Genomic DNA, 24,270 nt, shown 5'->3' with positions numbered 1-24,270 from the left:
CTTCTCGTCCGCCAACTGACCACCACTTTCCATAAATTGCAACTTGTCCAAAACTACTCCATCTGCATCTTGTCTTACATTTAGTCCCTTCATTGCTGAACTATCTGTTCTCCCAACAAATTGCAATTTAAAATTCTTGTCCACATCCGCAAATCCTTCTGCAGCCTTGTCCCACTGCATTTTGAAAACCACCTCCTGTCCCCTTCAGTTTCATCACTCTACCCCTACTGTGTTTGAACACTGATGGCAGAACCTTCAGCCTCTTTGTGCTACTCTCGGAAATCCCATACACCTATTTACTACTCTCTTTCTGCCTTTAGAAGCCACTCCCCTCTTCAGCCAAGCTTAGTCATTTTTCAGTTTGGCACCCATTTCCTCTTTCTCTCTGAAATTCCTTGGGCACTATATAAATACAAATTGTTAATTTGAAAACACCCTTTAAGTCACTGTTGAGACAGCAATACTGTAATGACAGAGCGTAGTATTGAAAAATCCCTTGTATATTCATTCAGAATATTTATTTTAAGCATTCATTTCAAACTCCAATTGGCCCCTCTGTCAGACTTTTGTTGTAGCTATTTGCTTTCTTCTAAAATCTAATTTTCTTTCCATTTTAAATGCAAACATTATATTCACATGTAAAATGGCAAACCCTTTACCTCATGGTAATAATAAATTACACAGAACTACATATTACAGCACAAAAACATGCCATTCAGCCCAATTTGTCTATGCCAGTCTTTATGCTCCACATGAACCTCTTCTAAATATTCTGAATGAATGTGCAAGGGATTTTGCAATACTATGCTCTGCCATTAGTGTTGTTGTCTCAACAGTGACTTAAATGGGTGTTTTCAAATGACCAGGGTATTGGTGAGGCCACACCTGGAATACTGCGTGCAGTTCAGAGAAGGTTCACAAGATTGATTCTAGAGATGAGGGGGTTGACATGAGGAAAGGTTGAGTAGGTTGGGCCTCTACTCATTGGAATTCAGAAGAATGAGAGGTGATCTTATCGAAACGTATAAGATTATGAGGGGGCTTGACAAGGTGGATGCAGAGAAGATGTTTCCACTGATGGGGGAAGACTACAATTAGAAGGCATAATCTTAGAATAAAGGGACACCCATTTAAAACTGAGATGAGGAGAAATTTCTTCTGAGGGTTGTGGATCTGTGGAATTCACTGCCTCAGAGAGCTGTGGAAGCTGGGACATTGAATAAATTTAAGATAGAAATAGACAGTTTCTTAAACGATAAGGGAATAAGGGGTTATGGAAAGCGGGCAGGGAAGTGGACCCGAGTCCATGATCGGATCAGCCATGATCGTATTAAATGGCGGAGCAGGCTCGAGTGGCCATATGGCCTACTCCTATTTCTTATGTTCTTATGTTCCCACTTTATATCAGCATATCCATCTATCCCCTTCTCTCTCATTTACTTATCTAGCTTTCTCTTAAATGCATCTGTACTCTTCATCTCAACTACTCCATGTGATCGCAAGTTCCACATGCTAACCACTCTCTGGGTAAAGAAGTAGCTCTTGAATTCCTTATTTGATATATTAATGACTATCTTAATATTTATGAACTAGTTTTGGACTCTCCCACAAATGGAAACATCTTCTCTATGTCTACCCTATCAAACCCCATAATTTTAAAGACCTCTATTAGGTCACCCCTCAGCCTTCTCTTTTCGAGAGAAAAGAGCCCCAGCCTGTTCAGTCTTTCTAGTTACAACCTCTCAGTTCTGGTATCACATCTGTAAATATTTTTTTTTGCACCTTCTCCAGTGCCTGTGTCCTTATTGTAATATGGAGACCAGAATTGTGCATAGTACTCCAAGTGGGGTCTAACTTAGAGTCTATGCAAGTTTAACATAACCTCTCTGCTTTTCAATTCTATTCCTCAAAGTATTCTAACTGCAGCCTAACCAATGATTTGTATAGATTTAGCATTACGTCTTTGCTCTTGTATTACATACCACCACATTTTTTAAAAACACTAGGATTTCAATATGCTCTTTTATTAAAAACAATGTTATCAGTTTCTTTTGCCAGTTGTAACGATTCCAACCCTCTAAATTGCACCAATTAAATGTGCAACTTCCAAGTATAAGGATTTCTCCATGATAAGAACCATGTTAGGACTTTGCTTGATTTAATTTCTAAACAATCTCTGGCATGGTAAAAGACTGTATAATTCATTACATCCTTTTTATAATATGGCAATAAGAACTGTACACCATACTCCAAGTGCAGTTCAGCGGGTCAAGTGAAAATTAGATAATGGAATGGGACTTTGTATGAGACAAGGCAAGGGTGGTTGAGGTTTGGACATGTCGGAATTTATGGAGAGTGGGAGGCTGGCAAGGAGACCACATCTGGAGTTCTGTCCACTGTCCAAAGCCAATATATCCTTCCTGAGATTTAGAGTGCAGCACAGCTTCACCAGAATAACAGCTGAGCTAAATTAAACTAGATTCCGTTGTATTCCCTCAAGAATAGAAGATTAAGGGATGATCTAATTAATGTGGCATTGGAATAATCAAAAGTTTCAGTGGTGAAGGGGCTGAGATGGAGCAGAGATCGGCATTGTTACGGAGGTGGAAATAATCAGACGTGGTGATGAATAGGTTGAGGATGTGGAGTTTAAAGCTCCTATCTGTGTCAAATAAGACACCAGCATTTCATGGTACCAGCGTGAATAAGTGGAAGAGCTCAAATAGCATTTAACATTCTGTGTACTTTATGTATTTCTTTCATTATTTCCTTCTTCAAATGTCTCTTTAGATTTCAAATGATTTAATTGTAACTTGTGCCTAAAGCTTAAAGTAACATTTGCACCTAAAGCTTAAAGTAACATTTGCAAGATTGGCAAGTATTTCTTAGACTTTAGTTGACGGAACAGACGCTGCAAAGAAAAGCATCGGTCTTCAGTACGTGTGCTTTTGTCATATGGAAATGTTTTAAATTGCACTTTTGTTAATATTTGACAAATAGTCTACCAGGGCTTGCAGCAAGAGACAAGGATGCCTTTCTGAATCATTGACTTGTTTATCTCCCACAGCCAGGAGAGAATGGTGTTAATGTTAGTAGCTGTAAAGGAGGGTCAAATTGATGAATATTTTAAAAGCTAGTACTTTACATTCTGACACTTTTATTTAATTAAATACTTTTCTGAGCCAAGGGATAATAATTAACACTAATGAAAAGGAGGAGTTGAATTTCAACCAAGTACAGTATAATGCATTGGCAATTTTTGCATTTATATATTTTTTTAAATCACAACTATTGCTTAATAATTGGGAACAAAGGAACATGCCATTCAGCCCCATAAGCCATTCAATTAGATCATGGCTGATCTGTATCTCAACTCCATTTACCCATCTTGGTTTCTTATCCCTTAATACGCTAGCCCAACAAACATTTAGCAATCTTATTTTTGAAGTTTTCAATTGACCTAGCATCAAAATCTTTTTGGGGAAGAGAGTTACAAATGTACTATTCCATGATACTATGATTCCCATTATCCTTTATGTGAAGAAGAGCTTCCTGACATCATCCCTGAATGGCATAGCTTAACTTTAAAGGTTATAACCCTTTGTTCTGGACTTGCCCACCATAGGAAATAGTTTCTATCGACCGTATCAAATCCTTTAATCATTTTAAACACCTTAATTAGATCATCCCTTAATCTTCTATTCTCGAGGGAATAGAACGGAGTCTAGTCTAATTTAGCTCTGGTGTTATTCTGGTGAAGCTGCGCTGCACTCTGTCCAAAGCCAATATATCCTTCCTGAGATGCTGTGGCCAGAACTGGACACAGTACTCCAGACATGGTCTACTCAGAGCTTTATACAACTGCAGCAGAACTTTTGTACACCAGCTCCCTTTGAGATAAAGACTAAAATTTCATTAGCCTTTTTTTTTTGTACCTGTTCAATAGTTTTTAGTGATTTGTATACATGGACCCCCAAATCTCTCTGCTCCTGCACAGTTCTTAGTTTCTATTCATTTAGAAAATACTCTGATCTTTCTTTCAAAGTAGATTACTTAACACTTGCCCACACTGAACCCCATCTGCCATAGTTCTGCCCACTTACCTAACCTATCAATCTCCCTTCTGCTCCCATCTACACTATTTATTGTGCCACCTAACTTGGTGTCGTCAGCAAACTTGGATATGCGGATCTCTATTCAACAACAGCAACTTGCATTTATATAGCGTCTTTTGTCCCAAGGTGCTTCACAGGAGTGGTCAAACAAAATTTGGCATCGACTAGGATAGGTGTTCAAAAGCTTGATCAAAAAGTTTTAAGGAGCCTCCTAAAAGGATGGAAGAGGAAGGAGAAGTTTAGGGCCTAGGCAACTGGTGGAGTGATTAAAAACGTGAATGTGCAAGAGGCCAGACTTCGAGGAGTGCAGAGATCTTGGAGGGTTGTAGGGCCGAGGCCTACTGAGGCCCCAGGACAGATCGCTAGGGGACAATCATTGGTCACAATTTGGGTACACGCCCATTATCCCGACTCTCTGTCTCCTAACCAATTCCCTACCAGTTATTAATTGGTTGCCTCCAATTTTTTATTTTATTTATTCGTTCATGTGTGCATCACTGGCAAGGCCAGCATTTATTGCCCATCCTTAATTGTCCTTGAGAAGTTGGTGGTGAGCTGCCTTCTTGAACCGCTGCAGTCCTTGTGGTGAACTTACTCCCATAGTGCAGACTTTGTCACAGCAGTTGGTTACAACTAAGTGGCTTGCTAGGCCATTTCAGAGGGAAGTTGGGTTTTTACAACAATCCAGTAGTTTCATGTTCACTAGCTTTTTAATTCCAGATTTATTTAATTGAAATTAAATCCCCCAGCTGCCGTGGTGGGATTTGAACTCATGATTTGAACCCTAGATCATTAGTCCAGGTCTCTGGATTACTAGTCCAGTAACATAACCACTATGCTACCATAACCCAATGCCATGCACTCTCGTTTTTGTTAACTGTCTTTTATTCTATAGGTCTTGTATGCAGTCGATGTAATTCATCTAGATTTCCAAAAGACCTTCGATAAGGTGCCACATAATAGACTAATGAATAAGGTCAAAGCATGTGGAGTCAAGGGACAAGTTTCAGAATGGATAGCTAGCTGGCTGCAAGACAGAAAGCAAAGAGCAGGGGTGAAGGGTAGCTGCTGAGAGTGGCAAAAGGTGGTTAGTGGTCAGTACTGGGACCACTGTTGTTCACAATTTAGATTAACGATTTAGACTTTAAAACAAAATTTCTAAATTTGCAGATAACACCAATTTTTTTTTGGTGGGGGGGTGGGGGCGGGAAGATAGTCAATACTGAGGAGGACTGCAACAAATTACAAGATATTAATTAACTTGCAGAATAGGCATATAATTGGCAAATGAATTTCAACACAATTGAGAGATACTACATTTTGACAAGAAAAATAAGGAGGTCACATATTACTTGGAAAATAAGAATCTAAATTGAATAGAGGAGCAAAGGGATCTGGGAGTACAAATAGACAAAGCACTAAATGTAGCAACGCAGACTAATAAGGCCATAAAAAAGCAAGCCAAACACTCAGGTTTATTTCTAGAAGGATAGAATTGAAAAGTAGAGAAGTTATGCTCAACATGTATTGAACCTTGATTAGACCACACTTGGAGTACTGTGCACAGTTGTTGTTGCCATCTTATAAAAAAGCATATAGAGGCATTGGAGAGGGTGCAATAAAGATTGACAAAAATGATACCAGAAATGCGAGGTTATACCCATCGGGAAAGGATGAACAGGCTAGGTCTCTTTTCTCTAGAAAAGAGAAGGCTGAAAAAATAAAAAAAAGAGGTCTTGAAAATTATGGAAGGTTTTGATAGAGTAGACAGTGAAAAAGTGTTTCCATTTGTGGGGAGACGAAAAACTAGAGGCCATCAATATAAGTCAACAAGAAATCAAATAGGGAATTCAAAAGCAACTTTTTTACCCAGCAAATGATGAGAATGTGGAATTCACTACAACAGGGAGTGGTTGAGGCAAATAGTATAAATGCATTTAAGGGAGGCTAGATAAGTATATGAAGGAGAAGAGAATAGAGGGTTATGTTGAGAGTTAGATGAGGAAGGATGGGAGGAGGCTCGAGTGGAGCATTAACACCGGCATGGACTCATTGGACCAAATAGTGTGTTTCTGTCCTGTATAGAATCATAGAAATTTACAAGTACAGAAAGAGGCTATTCGACCCATTGTGTCTATGCTGGCCGAAAAAGAGCTATCCAGTATAATCCCATTTTCCAGCTCTTGGTCCTTGGTCCTGTAGGTTCTGGCACTTCCAAGCGCATATCCAAGTACTTTTTAATGCGATGAGAGTTTCTGCCTCTACTACCCTTTCAGGCAGTGAGTTCCAGACCACTCCCCCCCTCTCACCCCCCACCACCCTCTAAGTGAAAAAAGTTCTCAACTCCCCTTTACCAATTACTTTCAATCTATGCTCCCTGGTTCCTGAACACTCTGCTAAGGGAAATAGGCCCTTCCTTTCACTCTATTTAGGCCCCTCATAATTTTTATACACCTTAATTAAGTTTCCCCTCAGCCTCCTCTGTTGCAAAGAAAACAACCCTGGCCTCTCCAATCTTTCTTCATAGCTAAAATTCTCCAGTCCGGGCAACATCCTTGCACATCTCCTCTGTACCCTCGCTAGTGCAATCACATCTTTCCTATAATGTGGTGAATAGAATTGTACACAGTACATCTAGCTGTGGCCTAACTAGTGTTTTATACAGTTCAAGTATAACCTCCCTGCTTTTATATTCTATGCCTCAGCTTATAAAGGAAAGTATCCTATATGTTTTCTTAACCTTATCTGCCTGTCCTACTACCATTAGTGCATTTCAAGGTTCCTATGTTCCTCTACACTTCAGTATCCTATCATTTATATAGTGTTTTCCTTGCCTTGTTAGCCCTCCCCAAATGCATTATCTCGCATTTCTCCAGACTGAATACCATTTTCCACTTTTCTACCCACCTGATCTTCCTGCAGTCTACAGCTTTCTTCTCACAATCAACCACACGGCCAAATTTTGTATCATCTGCAAACTTCCAAATCACGTCTCCTACATTCAAGTCTAAATCATGAATATAAAAGCAATGGACCTAGAACTGAGCCCTGCGGAACCCCATTAGAAAGAGCCTTCAAATCACAAAACACCCGTCAACCATTACCATATGTATATTCTATGTATTCTAGTCTAAGTCAGCGACTACTTCATGTTTCTTGATGTTGGAAGAACAGTTACAATAAGGTGCAGGTTCCAACTATCAAGGCACACAACACAAAGCATTAATTTTCCAATCGAGTGGGACTTTCTACTGACTGTGCTACCCAAGACTGAAGTAACTGGTAACCCAGGCTGAATCTGCAGCCTCTAAGCTTTAAAAAGGGTAGGAATTTAAAAAAACACAATGGAGGCAAAATTCTGAAATCGAAACTCAGTTTAGATATCAAGGCCGATTAGGAGACCACTATTTTTTTGGAAAAAAATTACTGCAAAGTTATGTCAAAATGATAACAAAAAAAAACTCATTAGTAAACCCCAGTGAAAATAAAAGGCAGGTTTTATATGATTTTTAGTGAAAAAATGTAAGCAGGTTACCCGATTAGCAATATTGATGATCTCTCCTTCCATGACCGTCAGCTCATCATTTCCAGGTTCAGCAGTGAAGCTGTACAAAACACGGGCCTGTTCATTGGGAATTAAGAAAACAGTTAATAGAATGCTACCAAAGTTCATCTTTATATAAAATAGCAGCAAAAACCACCTATCAGTTATAGGATGCAACCTGTTGTGGCCATAGAGCATAGATTGAGTGAAACCTCCTACTAATCTAATAAAAGTTAAGCAATGAAGAGGATCTAGTTGCATTAAAAAATATGTAAATCACATGCACAGACAATTGGGCCCCTTTCAAATGTCGAATGACTTTGCCACTGGACAAGTGTATTATATTTATTACAGTACAAAACATACAAATATCAGTGAACAGCATTCATTTATATGAAGTAATCTTATCCTTTAAGATTAAGGAAGCAACTTTGGAGAAGGATGCGATTGTTGAAGGCTACTGCAAAATTGAGCAAAAACAGCAGCAAATTGGGCAATGGAAATAGCAAAGGAGAACCAAAACAATGAAGAGAAATAGGTAATTACAATGTACAGTCTTGTGGGACAGAGTACATTGCATGCTTACAATGCATGCAGCATGGACAATCTGCCAAGCTCAGGAAAGTGTGCAGTGCACAAATATACTTATGGAAAAATGTTGCAGTACAGTGCTTTTGGATTAAATATACTTTGCGCACAATTTAAATATTTAACCCCTGTAAATGAAGTCCCAGATACAAGCTTCAAACTCCACATCCCATTCATCACCAAGTCCGAATATTTCCACCTCCGTCCGATCTCAGCCTCTCTGCCACTGAAACTCTTGATTATTCCAATGCCCTCCTTGCCAGCCTCCCACTCTTATCGGTCTCACAAATTCCTGCTCACCCATCTAATTTTCTCTTGCCCATCACCCCATTCTCACGAACCTACATTGGCTCTCCGTTCCAAAAATAATCGCGCTTATCTTCATATCCCAATACACCCTCACTCCATCCTATCTATGCAGCTGCCTCCCCACCTCTAAAAACCCTTTAAAACTGATCCCATCAACCAAGCCTTCAGTTGTTCCTTTTAATCTATCTCTCCATGGCTCAGCGATCACACCCCTATCAGTTTCTGTTGCTGAAGTGCCTAAGGGAGTTTTATTTTTTAACATTGAAGGTGTTCGATAAATACAAGCTGTTGTCCAAGATCCAAAACAAAAGTAACTGATCAGAGTTTGAAGTTTGTATCTGGGACTTCATTTACAGGGGTTCCTTATTCAGATTGCATCATAAACTGACAAAGCACTCTTGTGGTCTCCAGAAATCACTGGGATTATTAGCCTACTTAGCAACATTTACATAGCGTTTTTAATGTATCGCAGGAGCAATCAAACAAAATTTGACACCGAGCCACATAACGAGATTTAAAGATAAACCATTGCAAGTAATTCTCTGGCTACAACTGTTGACTCCCCCACCATCAACATCTTGGGGTACAGTTACCTCGAACAATGCTTGAGGCTCCATCCTCAAGTACCTCTCACTCCTTGTCTAAAAACTGCTCCTTAGCAGTCTGGGGTCAACTTCCAGCTCTCTCCCTCCCACCAGCACCCTCGATGACTTGACTGCCAATATGCTGTCAGACATGTATCATAAAATGAGCTGGAGCTTTCTGTGCTCTATGATTCTAACATTAGTGGACTTTGTATTAAAAATAAACTGTGTCCAGTGAACTACATGGTATTAGCTTGCAATTATCTCAGACAGAACAGGCACTAGTTATCCTTTCTAAGACAAACAAACCTATGCTAACATAACTAGTATAGCTTAGAACTGTGTGCGCAAACGGAGCAGAACCATGAAGGCTATTTGTTTCTTTACATGCACCAGCAAACTCTGACATTGTTATGATTGTCAGATGCCCGTTAGCTGTAACGAACAGGAAGAGTCAAATTGATGAAACCCAAGCCATTTGGTTGTAGGAACAGAGATGAGTTTATAAGATTACAGCCATCAAATGGAATGTTTTGTTTGACAACTGTCTTTCAGCTTAATGATTTGATTGACAGATGTAACCAAAGTCACATTGGCTATAATCTTGTTGGGCTTTAAATATAGGAACAGTATGCAACTTGGGTCAGACAGCACTCTGGAATAAAGCCAACAGCTGGAGTCAAGGTAGAACATCTTATAGTGCCTCCTCGACTTGGTCATTATAAATCTGCTAGTTTATGGGCACAGCTTGTTAGATTATGAATCTTACTATATAACTATAATATATGAATATTACAATAGAATCTCATGAATATTTAGTTTTAACTTATTTAGTATAGGAGTTGTATTATTGCGGAATCTACACATTAAAAATAAAGTCTTTCCTCAAGGAGGATTAAGGCATGTCTCCAACTAAACTAGAAACAATCTAAAAGTTAGGTGCAAACCCAGTGAAGCTACAACACAGGATTACATGCATGCTAAACAGCAGAAGCAGCATGCCAGAGACAGAGCTAAGGGATCCCACAACCAACGGAGCAGATCAGACTCTGCAGTCCTGCCACATCCTGTTGTGAATGGTAGTGGTCAATTAACGAGTGGAGGAGACTCTACATAAGAAATAGGAAAAGTAGACCACCTGGCCACTTGAGCCTTTAATAAGATCATGGCTGATCTGATCATGGACTCAGCTCCACTTCCCTTATTGCTCAAAAATCTGTCTATCTCCGCCTTAAATATACGACCCAGCCTTCACAGCTCTCTGGGGCAGAGAATTCCATAGCTTTACAACCCTCAGAAGAAATCCCTCCTCATCTCATTTTTAAATGAGCAGCCCCTTATTCTGAGACTATGGGCTCAATTTTGGCTAGGAATTGCTCCGTTTTTTTTGGCGTAACTTAAAAATCCCCATTTTCCCCAATCAATTTGCACCAGCTGAGTTAGTTACGATTTTTTTAGGTTAGTTTTTTTTCCTCAAAAGGAGGCATTACCAGCCACCTACGCCAGTTCTGCCCAATTAGGCAACTTTGGCCAGCTAATAGTTACTCCATTTATACTTAGGTCAGCGTATGTGACCACTTCAGAAAACCCTTGCGGAGAGTTAAAGAAATCGGCGCAGGTCGGTACATCGGAGGCCATTCGGCCTGGGATAGGGGTGGGAAGGGAAGCACCTAAACCATCAAGCCGTACAAACCAGCAAACCTTGCAAACAAAAAGTTCTAAGAATTCAATAAGAAATAAAAAATTTAAATAAGTCCTACCTTCATCTTCAAACTCTGGCCAGGAAGGCAGCGGGCCGGCTGGTGCGGGAGGCCGCTCGGCCTGGGCTAGGGGCGGGACGACAACGCACGGGGAGGCCTCCCGGCCAGGGCTAGGATGGGCCGGAGAACTGTTAGAAATCACTCTCCAGCCCGCCCCTAGCCCCTGTACTTTGCTCTAATTAACATAAGTTCTGCAATCTCATTCAGCCAGCCTCGAATGATAGACTACGTAAAAATAGAAACTCGACACTGCAAAAAAACATTTGCTCAACCTGACGGTAGTAAGTGCAACCAGTTCCATAAAGGAAAGAGATATTTTCCATTCCTCAGCCTTTATCTTAATGCACAAACAAATTCACCAAGATACTCTATCATAAAATTATAGGGTAAACTCAGCAGTTCCACACTCAGTTAAGAGCCATCTTCGGGTTTTCTTTGAGTACAGCCTGGAGGCCACTCGGCCAGAGCTAGGGGCAGGCAGGAGAACTGACCTGCCCGCCCCTAGCCCAACGAAGGAGGCAGAATAAATGCAGAGAACTTTACCTAAAGGAGGAAGAACATCGCCACTATCTGAAACTGTCAGTGACAGAGATCTACTGTTGTTGCAGACCCTCAGCGCTACTGCTCACGTGCAGACATCACCAGCGGACTCCACTGCGCATGTGCAAACGTCCCGGCACATTTTCCAGTGCAGAACACTGGCTCCACCCCCGACTCGACTGGCCACACTGCGCGACTGCAGTGATGAGGCCGGACAGCAGTCAAAGTAGCAACAACATTTTTTGCCGCACCTCGGAACGGAGATAAGCGGCGCAGCTCCAGTAAGTGCGCCGTAAAACAGGCTGGGCCAAAATTGAAGCCTATTTCCCCTAGTTTTAGTTTCCCCTGAGTGGAAATATCCTCCCTGCATCCACCTTGTCGAGCCCCCTCATTATCTTATATGTTTCGAATAAGATCACCTCTCATTCTTCTGAGCTCCAATGAGTATAGTCCCAACCTACTCAACCTATCTTCATAAGTCAACCCTCTCATCTCCAGAATCAACCTAGTGAACTTTCTCTGAATAGCCTCCAATGCAAGTATATCCTTCCTTAAATATGGAGACCAAAACTGTAGGCAGTACTCTAGGTGTGGCCTCACTAATACCCTGTACAGTTGTAGCAGGACTTCTCTACTTTTATACTCCATCCCCCTTGCAATAAAGGCCAACGTTCCTTTTGCCTTCTTGATTACTTGCTGTACCTGCATACCCACTTTGTGTTTCATGCACAAGGACCTCCAGGCCCCTCTGTACTGCAGCACTTGGCAATTTTTCTCCATTTAAAACATAATTTGCTTTTCTATTTTTTCTGCCAAAGTGGATAATCTCACATTTTCCCACATTATACTCCATCTGCCAAATTTTTGCACATTCCCTTAGCCGGTCTATATCCCTTTGCAGATTTTGTGTGTCCTTCTCACAATTTGCTTTCCCACCCATCTTTGTATCATCAGCAAACTTGGCTACATTACACTCGGTCCCTTCATCCAAGTCATTAATATAGATTGTAGATAGTTGAGGACCCTGCACCTATCCCTGCAGCACCCCACTAGTTACTGTTTACCCATTTATCCCGAGTGTTTTCTGTTAAGGTAGCCAATCCTCTATCCATACTAATATATTACCCTCAACCCTTGAACTTTTATCTTGTGCAGTAACCTTTTATGTGGCACCTTATCGAATGCCTTCTAGAAATCCAAATACACCACAACCACTGGTTCCCCCTTATCCAACCTGCTCATTACATCCTCAAAGAACTCCAGAAAATTTGTCAAACATGATTTTCCTTTCATAAAATCATGCTCTGCTTGATTGAATTATGCTTCTCCAAACATTCCGCTACTGCTCCTTAATAATGGACTCCAGCATTTTCCCAACGACAGATCTATAGTTTCCTGCTTTTTGTCTGCCTCCTTTTTTTAAATAGGGGCGTTACATTTGTGGTTTTCCAATCCACTGGGACCGCCCCAGAATCTAGGGAATTTTGGTAGATCACAACCAATGCATCCACTATCTCTGCAGCCACTTATTTTAAGACCCTAGGATGTAAGCCATCGAGTCCAGGGGGCTTGTCCGCCTTTAGTCCCATTATTTTACTGAGTACTACTTTATTAGTGATAGTATTAAGTTCCTCCCTCCCTATAGCCCCTTGATTATCCACTATTGGGATGTTTTTAGTGTCTTCTACTGTAAAGACCGATACAAAATATTTGCTCAACATCTCTGCCATTTCCCTGTTCTCCATTATTAATTCCAGAGTCGCATCCTCTAGGGGACCAACATTTACTTTAGCCACTCTTTTCCTTTTTATGTAACCTGTAGAAATTCTTACTATCTGTTTTTATATTTTGTGCTAGTTTACTTTCATAATCTATCTGCCCTCTCGATCATTTTTTTTTAGTTGTTCTTAGCTGGCTTTTTAAAATTTCCCAATCCTCTGGCTTCCCACTAATCTTGGCCACATTGTATGCCCTTGTTTTCAATTTGATCCCATCCCTTATTTCCTTGATTAGCCACAGATGGTTATCCCTTCTCTTACTCTTCCCTTCGCATTGGGATATATTTTTGTTGCGAGTTATGAAATATCTCCTTAAATGTCTGCCATTGCTCATCAACCGTCCTACACTTTAATCTATTTTCCCAGTCCACTTTAGTCAACTCTGCCCTTATACCTTTTGTAGTCTCCTTTATTTAAGCTTAGGACGCTGGTATGAGATCAAACTGTCTCACCCTCCAACTGAATTTGAAATTCAACCATGTTATGGTCACTCATTCCTGGAGGATCCTTTACTACAAGATAATTTATTAATCGTGTCTCATTACACAGTACAAGATCTAAGATAGCCTGCTCCCTGGTTGGTTCCACAACGTACTGTTCAAGGAAACTATCCCAGATACACTATGAACTTTTCCTCAAAGCTACCCTGGCCAATTTGCTTTGTCCAATCAATATGAAGGTTAAAATCACCCATGATTACAAACCTCCATTATTTTTTGATTTATACTCTGTCCAACAGTGTAGCTACTGTTAGGGGGCCGATAGACTACACCCACCAGCGACTTTTCCCCCTTATTATTCCTTATCTCCACCCAAACTGATTCAACATCTTGATATGCTGAGCAAATATCATTTCTCACTAACACACTGATCTCATCCTTTATTAACAGTGCTACCTTTTCATTTCTGTCTGTTCTTCCGAATTGTCAAAACCCCTGAATATTTTGTTCCCAGTCCTGGTCACCTTGCAACCACGTCTCTGTAATGGCTATCAGATCATACCCATTTGTATCTATTTGTGCCGTCAACTCATTTTTTTACGAATGCTACATGCATTCAGATAAAGAGCTTTTAAATTTGTTTTTTTTTAAACTATTTTTTCCTGCTTTGACCCCACTTTGATTCACCTTTATGTTTATACATTCTGTCCCTTCCAGGCACGCTCTGGTTTGCATTTCCCCCCAAAACTACCCCGCTCTATTGCCTTCTCCTTATTCTTTGACTTTTTAAAATTTTCGCTCACCTGAATCCTCCCCCCGACAAATGACTCTGGAGGAGATTCCACGAACATCCCCAATGGATGGCAGAGCCCAGCATGCGAGAGCCAAAGGTAAGGTTGAAGTGTTCACAACTATCTTCAGCCAGAAGTGCAGAGTGGATGATCCTTCTCGGCCTCCTTCCAAGAGCCCCACTATCACAGATGCCAGTCTGCAGGAAATTTGATTCACTGCACAGGATATCTAGAAATAGCTGAGTGCAGAAAAGGCTACAGGTCCCGACAACATCCCAGCTGTAGTGCTGAAGACCTGTGCTCCAGAACTAACTGCTCATCTAGATAAATTATTCCAGTATAGCTATAACACTGGCATCTATCCAACAATGTGTACGTTCTGCCACAAATAGGTAACAAAAACAAACCCATCCTATCAGCCTACATTCAATCAGTAATAAAAGGAGTCATAAACGGTGCCATCAATTGGCATTTATACCAATAACCTGCTCACTGATGCTCAGTTTGGGTTCCACCAGGACCACAGAGCTCCAAACCTCATTGCGGACTTGGTCCAAATATCGACAAAGCTGAATTCCAGCGGTAAGGTGAGAGTGGCTGCCCTTGACATCAAGGCCGCATTTGACCAAGTGGAGCCCTAGTAAAACTGAAGTCATTGTGGATCAGAGGAACAACTCTCCACTGGCTGAAATCACACCTAGTACAAAGGAAGATGGTTATGGGAGGCCATTCATCTCAGCCTCAGCACATCGCTGCAAGAGTTCTTCAAGGCAGCATTCTAGGCCCAACTATCTCCAGCTGCTTCATCAAATAATCTTCCCTTCATGATTAGGTCAGAAGTCAGGATGTTCATTGATGATTGCAGTGTTCAGTTCCATTCACAGTTCATCAGATAATGAACTAGTCCATGCCTGCATTCGGCAAGACCTGGACAACATACATGCTTAAGTTGATAAGTGGCAAGTAGCATTCACGGCACAAAAGTACCAGGCAATGGCTAGCTCCAACAAGAGAGAGTCTTAACCACCTCACCAACATCCTGGGGTGTCACCATTGACCAGATACTCAACTGCACCAGCCACATAAATGCTATGGCTACCAGAGCAGGTCAAAGGCTGGGTATTGTGTGGCAAAATGCCTCACCTCCTGACTTTCCACCATCTACAAGGCACAATTCAGAACTGTGATGGAATACTCTTCACTTGCCTGAATGAGTGCAGTTGCAACATTCTAAAAACTCAGCACCATCCAGGACAAAGCAGTCTGCTTGATCAGAAACCCATTCAACGCCTTAAACACCTCCTCCCTCCACTACCAGCACATTGTGTCTGCAGTTTGTACTATCTACAGGATGCACTGCAACAACTCGCCATGGCTTCTTTGTCAACACCTCCCAAACCTGCAGCCTCTATCGCCTCGAAGGACAAGGGCAGCATGGGGGCAGCATGGGAACACCATCACCTCCAAGTTCCGCTCCAAGCACACACATTCCTGACTTGGACATACATCGGTATTCCTTAATCGTCGCTGAGTCAAAATCCTAGAAATCCCTACCCAATAGCACTTTAGGAGTAAGTTCACCACTTGGACTGCAACGGTTCATGAAGGCGCCTCATTCACCACCACCTTCTTATGGGCAACTAGGGATGAGGAATAAATGCTGGCCTTGTTCGCAATGGCTATATCCCCAAATTGTATTCAAAAAAGGATATGGAAGAATGTCAAAGTATAGGCTGTATCTTACTACATGATTTCCCTGGAAGAATTACTCTAACAGCATCAGATTTCCTTTTGACCACTCAGCATTTAGATAAATGTAGTGTCATGCATATTGATAGGGTCAATACACGTATTATTTGCAGGGACCAATACTGAAAGAGGCTAAGAGAGATAAAGATCGAGGTGTTATTGTGCACAGATCACTGAAGGTTCATGACAGAGAAACTGTAGCTAAAACTAACAGGGCATTGGGTTGTATTAATTCAACTATTCAGTACAAACCAAAAGGACACCATTATGTCACTAAACAGGTTGCTGGTCAGACTGCATCTGGAGTACTGTGCCCAGTTTTGGACCCCCACATGGTGGGTAATAAGGTGGCCTTGGAAAATGTCTGGAAGAGAATTACAAGATGGCTTGGTCTACTTAAAAGCAGCAGCCGCCTCTAAGATAATTAGTGGGCTGGATAATATCCCTTTTGACAGATTGTTCCAATTTAACAGATTGGGGAGGACCAGGTACAGGAGTTTGAAATATGTATGGGTAGGAATAGACCTTCAAGAGGAAACTGGACCAGTTCTTGACTGAGGCAGAGATCGCATCATAGCCAAGTGTCTTTATAGGCAACACTTGGTCCATGTGATCTCCTAAAATGGTTTGATCACCTGAGGGGATTGTAGAGGAAATTTCCAGAGTATTTTTCCCCCTTATTAGCCTGTACTATTTCTCTCTTTTTTGCCTCTCCCAGGAGATTTAATGGTTGCGGGGAGGGAGTGTTTTGTCATGATGCCCCAACTATCATGTGTGGGGCAGGCTTTATAGCTGGTCTTTTCCTGGCAGCCAATTTTATATGTCTGTATCTCCAAGTTTCCATTTCAAAATATCTTCAGCTTACCCTGATCATCGGTGTTAAACAACCTAAAGCAGTATCCTTCTGAAAATGTGGTTTTATCCTCTACAGTTCCAATACGATAAAGTATGCTGCACTGATTATCTCCTCACACATTTCCTATCTAAATATAAATAATTCCTGCCATCAGAAAATGTGATTGTCCATTGTTCATACAGTCTGCTGATGTCCCTTCAATGCCAAGATTGAGATATCCCAATATTTCCTTTTATAGATCTGAGGTTTATCAGATCTTGGATCAATCACATCTATCGTTTAAATCTACAGGCAGTAATAACCTCTTTGGAAACAGTCAAATTTGCTTTACACATCAATGTGTTCTATGCAAGGCCAGTCAGTCAAGACTTTTGACACTTCCTATTGGCATTTTGTTCTAAGTGATGTACGCTGCTTTGTTCAAACTAGAGTCTGCTGCTGCTAGTTTACTATTTCCCAAACATTCAAGTCATTCGGTATTGGATTCTATGAACTCATTAATTATTTTTCTTTAAGGGTCTAATACAGAATCACTATTTCCCCATCTATAAACACTAACTCCCCCTTCCACAGTTCCCATCAAATTGATACAATAAAATTAGCTGTTAACCATTCCATATTTAACAGTTGACCATCTAGTTTTTAATAGGAAAACATATTTGTAACAATATTCTTTCGTGTCACATATTGTAAAGGTTGCCCTCAAAAGGTGGCAGTGAGCTACCTTCTTGAGTAAGTGGCTTGCTAGGCCATTTCAGAGGGCAGTTAACAATCAACCAACATTTCTGTGGGTTTGGAGTTACATATTAGGCCAGACCAGGTAAGGACGGTTTCCTTCCTTAAAAAGGACATTCGTGAACCAGTTGGGTTTTTAAGACAATCCGATATGGTCACCATTACTGGTACTAGCTTTTTTTTTAAATTCCAGATTTATTGAATTAACTGAATTTAAATCCCCCAGCTGCCATGGTGAGATTTGAAATCTTGTCTCCAGATCATGTAACATAACCACAATGCTACCCTATGACACTTTCCCCATTTACTCTTATGAATTTGATCAGTTGCCCAGGCGTAAATACTAGTTCTTATGTTTTGCAGTTAATGGGATGGGACTCTGCTCCTTGAACCATCCCATTTGATGCAGTATTAGGAATGGTTTATAGGCATTTATTTGTTGTGCAGCATCAGACATATTTTGGGTTTCATTGTTCTTTTTGTGTTATTAATCGCTATCATGCATGAAAGGTGCTACAAGAATCTGAGTTACTGCTATTTGAACTGCAATATGAACACAAAGTATGTGGACCACTACCATGAACCAAAGAGGTTCGGCAGACAATTCCACTGACAATGCTAGAATGCGGTAGAATACGAGCTCAGCATGAGGGAAGATGTGATCACTCGAGTAGAAAACAGGAGAATATGCAGCATACATACAACCAAACATACCGCCACTGGACCAAGACCTAGCTCGGTCAAGCCCGTGTGGGGGCTGGTGTGCAACGGCCACCCCACATTAAAAAAATTCATGCATAGGTATCGTCCACCCTTCAGGATGTAGTTCAGGTCCTTCACTGAAACACCTGTGAACTCGTCCTTTTTTTGGTGTGGAAGCAAGTCATCCTCGTTTTGAGGGACCGCCTATGATGATGATGACGACGACTGAGGAGTCACATTTTATAGATTAAATGGGAATTCCCCACATTGTGGTGGCCAATTGAATTACATAACTGAAATTCCATCTCAGCACTTCTGGCATCAGGTTGGCCATATTTACATATTAAAATCATATCCCAACCACAAGGAGGTAGCATTATGTGGCCTGCGAAGAACAAAGGCGGCAACACTACTGACTTCTTGGCCGAAAGTAAAACAAATTCCTTGGTAAGGAAAACTGGTCTAGCTACACAGCTATCTACAAAACAGAAAAAGCAGGCTGCACAGTTGTTGCAAAGTCTGCAATGTTATTGTAATGGAGAAATTTGACACTCCAAATATTTTTCTTAAACTTCAGGACCAGAATGTTTGTTTACCAGTTAATACGCTGTTAAAACCCCAGTTACACCTATTCCAACAAAGCATAACTTTTAATGGGGTATTTAACGGTGATATTAGCATGGAAAAGCCTATGTTTTCATCAGTTTCACTGATTGCGAGGTATGGGGGAGGTCCACAGCACAGCCAGTGTCGAGAGCAGTGAATGATTGACCACAACTTCAGGGTTTCCTCGGAGAGAAAGCAGAGTCAATGGGGCCAAGTTTCGGCCTGAGTTGCTCCTGTTTTTTTGGAGCAACTGGTTGAGAATGGAGTATCTTAGAAATTGCAATTCTCGCCATTTAGTTTGCTCCAGTTCTAGTCAGTTAGAACAGTTTCAGGTTGGAACAGATTTTTTTTTTCCAAAAGGGGGCGTGTCCGGCCACTTACACCCGTTTTGAAAGTTTAGGCAGTGAAAACTTACTCCAAACTAACTTAGAATGGAGTAAGTGTAGATTTTTGTATGCTCAGAAAAACCTTGTCTACACTTAGAAAATCAGGCATTGGTTACAAATCAGGCGTGGGGAATTGGGGGCGGGGGGGCAGGGTTTAAAGGGAAGTTTACAAACATTAAACACTTCAGTTTTACAAATAAAGAGCCATCATCAATAAATCAATCAAAAAAAATGAATGAAAAAAAATTTAGCAATAAATAAAACATTTTCTACTTACCGACTGCAGCACCGGGAGCCCTTCAACAGCGTGTTTGGACGCCCCCCCCCCACCCCCACCCCCCCAGTGTGTGTCTGTCAGTGTCTCTCACTCTCTGGACGGGGAGGGAAGGGAAGAGGGAGGGGAGGAGAGAGGGGAGAAAGGAGAGAGAGGCTGAACGAGCCAGGCCCAGCTGGGCCCAAGACTTCGGGCGGGGCCCACCCCTGGCACCGGATTTACAGGTAGGTGGCCGGGGGTCAGGTCCGGGGGCTGGGGGGGGGGGGGGTTCCGGTCTGGGTTCGGGGGTGCAAGTTTGGTCAGGTCGGGTCGGGGGGGGGAGGGAAGAGCGAGTCGGGTCCAAGGGCGAGGGGGAGCAGCGCGCGTCGGGTTGGGTCAGGTCCAGGGGCAGGGGAGGGGGGGGCGGGATCGAGCGAGAGTCTGGTCCGGTCCGGGGGGGGGGGGGGGGATGGGTCCAGGGTCGTGTCCGGGGTCGGAGGGAGCACGGGTCGGTCCGGTCCGGGGGGAGGGTGGGGAAGAGTGGGAGTCGGGTCGGGGCGAGGGGGCGGGAGTCGGGTCCGGTCCAGTCCGGGGGGGGGGGGGGGGGGGAGGGGGCGGATCAGGTGGAAGCAGGAGCTGGGCGTGGGAGGTGAAGCCTTATCCACGCAGCCCCAGTGAGGCCATTAGGCCAGGGGCTGCGTGCTTCGGGCCCCTCCCACACAGTTTTGGGCACCTGGAGCTACTGCACATGCGCGCCCACTGTAGCGCGCCTGTGCAGAGGTCCCAGCACTGTTTTCAGCGCAGGGACCTGGCTGCACCCCCCCCCCCCCACAGCCCATGCTGCGCCACGCCCAGCTCCAGAGGACCTGCAGGGAGCCGGAGAATTGGTAAGTATTTTTTAGGCACATTTTGTGGCGCAAAAAACAGGCATCCAGGTCGGGGCTGCGCCATTCTAGGCACAGCCCGAAACTTGGGCCCAATGTTTCAGGTTGATGACCCTTCGAGAGTTCTGATGAAGGGTCATCAACCTGAAACATTAACTCTGCTTTGTCTCCACAGATGCTGCCTAACCTGCTGAGATTTCCAGCATTTTGTGTTTTTATTCCAGATTCCAGCATCCGTGGAATTTTGCTTTTGTATAACCTTGTGAAGGACCTCACTATTCCCGTTCTGAATGTACTCTGTGTTCAAGAAAGATCACAAAACAGACTGTTTTAGAGCAGCTGTTCTTTTCTAGTTTTCTATACACACTTACTGATTACTGACAGTACAATACACAAACTTGTAAAGCTGTCTTTATTACTATATTGGAAAACAGAAAATGTTAGGTTGTATTTCAATGCGAAAGAGGGGTCTTTTGGTATCTGCAGTGTTCCAGTGAAAAATCACTGATTTATGTGCATGGTACCAGCATCACTAACTCAGCGTTTGAAGAATCATAGGTCCCAAGCCACATCTCAGCACTTACTGACCTAAGTTACCCTTTTAAGTAGAAATGTAGGGAATGCAGCAAGCCACTTCCCCACAGGAAGAGTAAATGGAGGAGTCACGCCTGGCTGTTATTATGTCCCAACCAGCAGCTGATTACAATTATAACATAAGGCCTGAAAGAAGATCATATGGCTGTCCTCTCAACCTGGGATACCAAGTGGCCTTGCGTGGGTCCACAGAAACAAACTGAAAGAAAAATATTTTTTCTTTGCAGGGAGGGGTTATTAACAATCGTGCTGCAGGACTAGAAGTGGTATAGATTTTTTATTAAGCTAGTAAAATAATAAAGAACAAGGTAACTGAGAATCAGGTATAATCTGTACTTAAAACACAACTCCATCAGTCAGGAACTCAAGAGTAAAATCAAAATAAGAGAAGTGGGGTCTTTAAAAGAAGCAGTTATTTACACCCTTACTTCACTCAGCAACCTAGGATGCATTTCATCTGGACCGGGTGACTTTTTAAAAAAACTTTGCGCACGGTCAACCTTTTAAGTACATTTTTATCCTGTCCAATTTCTCTGCCCCCTCCTCATTTCATCATCATCGTTTACTGTAACTTTGGCAGCATCCTCTTTTGTGAAGACAGATGCAAAGTACGAACATACGAACAATGACGGACAGGTAAAGACCCTCTGGTCCATCGAGCCTGTCCCACACAATTGTGATACCTTGTGTATCACAACATATACACTCCACCCCACCCCAAACCCTGTGATCTCCTGGGAGAGGCAAAATACCAGATTAAAAAACCCAAGCCAACTTAGGAAAATAAATCTGGGAAATTCCTCTCCGACCCATCTAGGCGATCGAAACTAGTCCAGGAGATCACTCTGGCCATTAAATTCCCTGCAATACCCATCTTCTGTAAGAGGTCATCTCTGCCACAGCCAGAAACAAATCCACCTTTCACTTGAAGGAATTCAGCGAGTCTGCATCCACCACATGAAACAGCAGCTTATTTCAGGAGGTCTCTGGGAAAAGAACCACCTCCTAACGTCTAACCTAGATCTAGCCCTTATACAACTTAAATTTATGATCCCTGGTCCTGCCTATCCTATTTAATTGAAATAGACTGTCAACTGGAACACCGTCTATCCCCTTCATTAGCTTATAAACCTCAATCATATCCCCCCCATAATCTATGCTACTCCAAAGTATAGAGTCCCAACGCTTTTCGCCTATCTTGATAGGTGCTTTAGACTTAGAATTAGTCTAATGGCCCTCTTCAGCACCCTTTCCAGAGCCTCATTATCACCCACCATGTGTGGAGACCAAAACTGGACATAGTATTCCAAGTGCAGCCTGACTAAGGTCTTGTTTGTACAAGAACAAAACAGTTGCCTCGTCTTATACTATGGATACACCCAAACACCTTTTTTGCTCTAGCTATCGCTGCACAGCATTGCTCATGCACCTTTAAGGATGTATGTACTAGAATGCCCAAATCTCCATTCCATTTCCGCCATCTTTAATGCCTTTCGGCAGCGTGGGGAGGCCTATAAAAGGCCCAGCGTCGTCCAGGAGCCAGCGGGGAGTTCGTGAGATGGAGCGGCAGCGTGGGGAGGCCAAAAAAAGGCCAGCCCATGCAGCTGCAGCAGGGAGAGAAGGCAAAAAAGTAGAAAGAAATCGAAGGGTGACGTCACAGCCAAGGGGGTAAGTGATTGGTGAGTAATTTTTCTTTTCTTTAGCAGTAAGTAACCTTTTCGCATTGTTGCCAAATTAAGTTAATCTAAGGGTTAAGTCATGGCAGGAGAGCTCAGACACGTGTTATGCTCCTCCTGTGCTATGTGGGAAGTCAGGGACACTGCGGGAAGTGCATCCGCCTGCAACACCTGACAGACTGCATTGCGGCACTGGAGCGGAGGGTGGATTTACTCTGGAGCATCCACAATGCTGAGAATAACGTGAATAGCACGTTTAGCAAGTTGGCCACACCGCAGGTAAAGGGTACACAGCCAGATAGGGGATGGGTGACCAACAGGAAGAGCAGTGCAAGGAAGGTAGTGCAGGGGTCCCCTGCGGTCATCCCCCAACAAAACAGATACACCGCTTTGGGTACTGTTGAGGGGGATGACTCTCAACAGGGGAGGGCAGCAGCAGCTGCCAAGTACCATGGGTGGCTCTGCTGCACAGGAGGGCAGCAAAAAAAAGATTGGGAGAGCAATAGTGGTAGGGGATTCTATTGTAAGGGGAATAGATAGACGTGTCTGCAGCTGAAACCGAGACTCCAGGATGGTATGTTGCCTCCCTGGTGCAAGGGTCAAGGATGTCTCAGAGCGGGTGCAGGGCATTTTGAAGGGGGAGGGTGAACAGCCAGTTGTCATGGTGTATATAAATATCAACAATATAGGTAAAAAAATGGGATGAGGTCCTACTAGACGAATTTAGGGAGCTAGGAGCGAAATTAAAAAGTAGGACCTCAAAAGTAGTAATCTCAGGATTGCTACCAGTGCCACTTGCTAGTCAGGGTAGGAATCGCATGATAGCTCAGATGAATAAGTGGTTTGAGGAGTGGTGCAGAAGGGAGGGATTCAAATTCCTGGGACATCGGAACAAGTTCTGGGGGAGGCGGGACCAGTTCAAACCGGACGGTCTGCACCTGGGCAGGACTGGAACCAATGTCCTGGGGGAAGTGTTTGCTAGTGCTGTTGGGGAGGGGTTAAATTAATATGGCAGGGGATGGGAACCTATGCAGGAAGACAGAGGGAAGTAGAATGGGGGCAGAAGCAAAAGGTAGAAAGAAGAAAAGTAAAAGTGGAGGGCAGAGAAACTTAAGGCAAAAAGCAAAAAGGGCCACATTACAGCAAAATTCTAAAAGGGGCAAAGTGTGTTAAAAAGACAAGCCTGAAGGCTAAGAGTATTCAGAATAAGGTGGACGAATTAACTGCCAGGTAGCAGTTAACGGGTATGATGTAATTGGCATCACGGAGACATGGCTCCAGGGTGACCAAGGCTGGGAACTCAACATCCAGGGGTATTTAATATTCAGGAAGGATAGACAGAAAGGAAAAGGAGGTGGGGTGGCATTGCTGGTTAAAGAG

At 42.7% G+C, this 24,270-nt stretch overlaps 1 protein-coding gene across 7 annotated transcripts in view; it reads right to left on the bottom strand.

Moving 5' to 3' along the window:
* snx9b (sorting nexin 9b) overlaps positions 1 to 24,270 on the bottom strand; it is a 184,136-nt gene that overhangs the window by 129,634 nt on the left and 30,232 nt on the right. For 6 of the 7 annotated variants that reach the window (XR_011595029.1, XR_011595030.1, XM_070889694.1 and 3 more), the window contains exon 2: positions 7,651 to 7,737. Coding sequence is in view for 5 of the 7 variants with exons in the window: in XM_070889694.1 (XP_070745795.1) it covers positions 7,651 to 7,737 (87 nt within the window). In the remaining 2 variants the exon portion in view is untranslated. Of the gene's footprint in view, positions 1 to 7,650; positions 7,738 to 11,443; positions 11,525 to 24,270 lie in introns of those variants that run through there. The other variant, XM_070889696.1, reaches the window with a different exon arrangement.

Source organism: Pristiophorus japonicus, chromosome 9 (genome assembly GCF_044704955.1).
Source record: "Pristiophorus japonicus isolate sPriJap1 chromosome 9, sPriJap1.hap1, whole genome shotgun sequence".
Lineage (NCBI taxonomy): Eukaryota > Metazoa > Chordata > Chondrichthyes > Pristiophoridae > Pristiophorus > Pristiophorus japonicus.
Note: the sequence above shows the minus strand (reverse complement) of the source record. Positions and strands in the feature narration are given on the sequence as shown.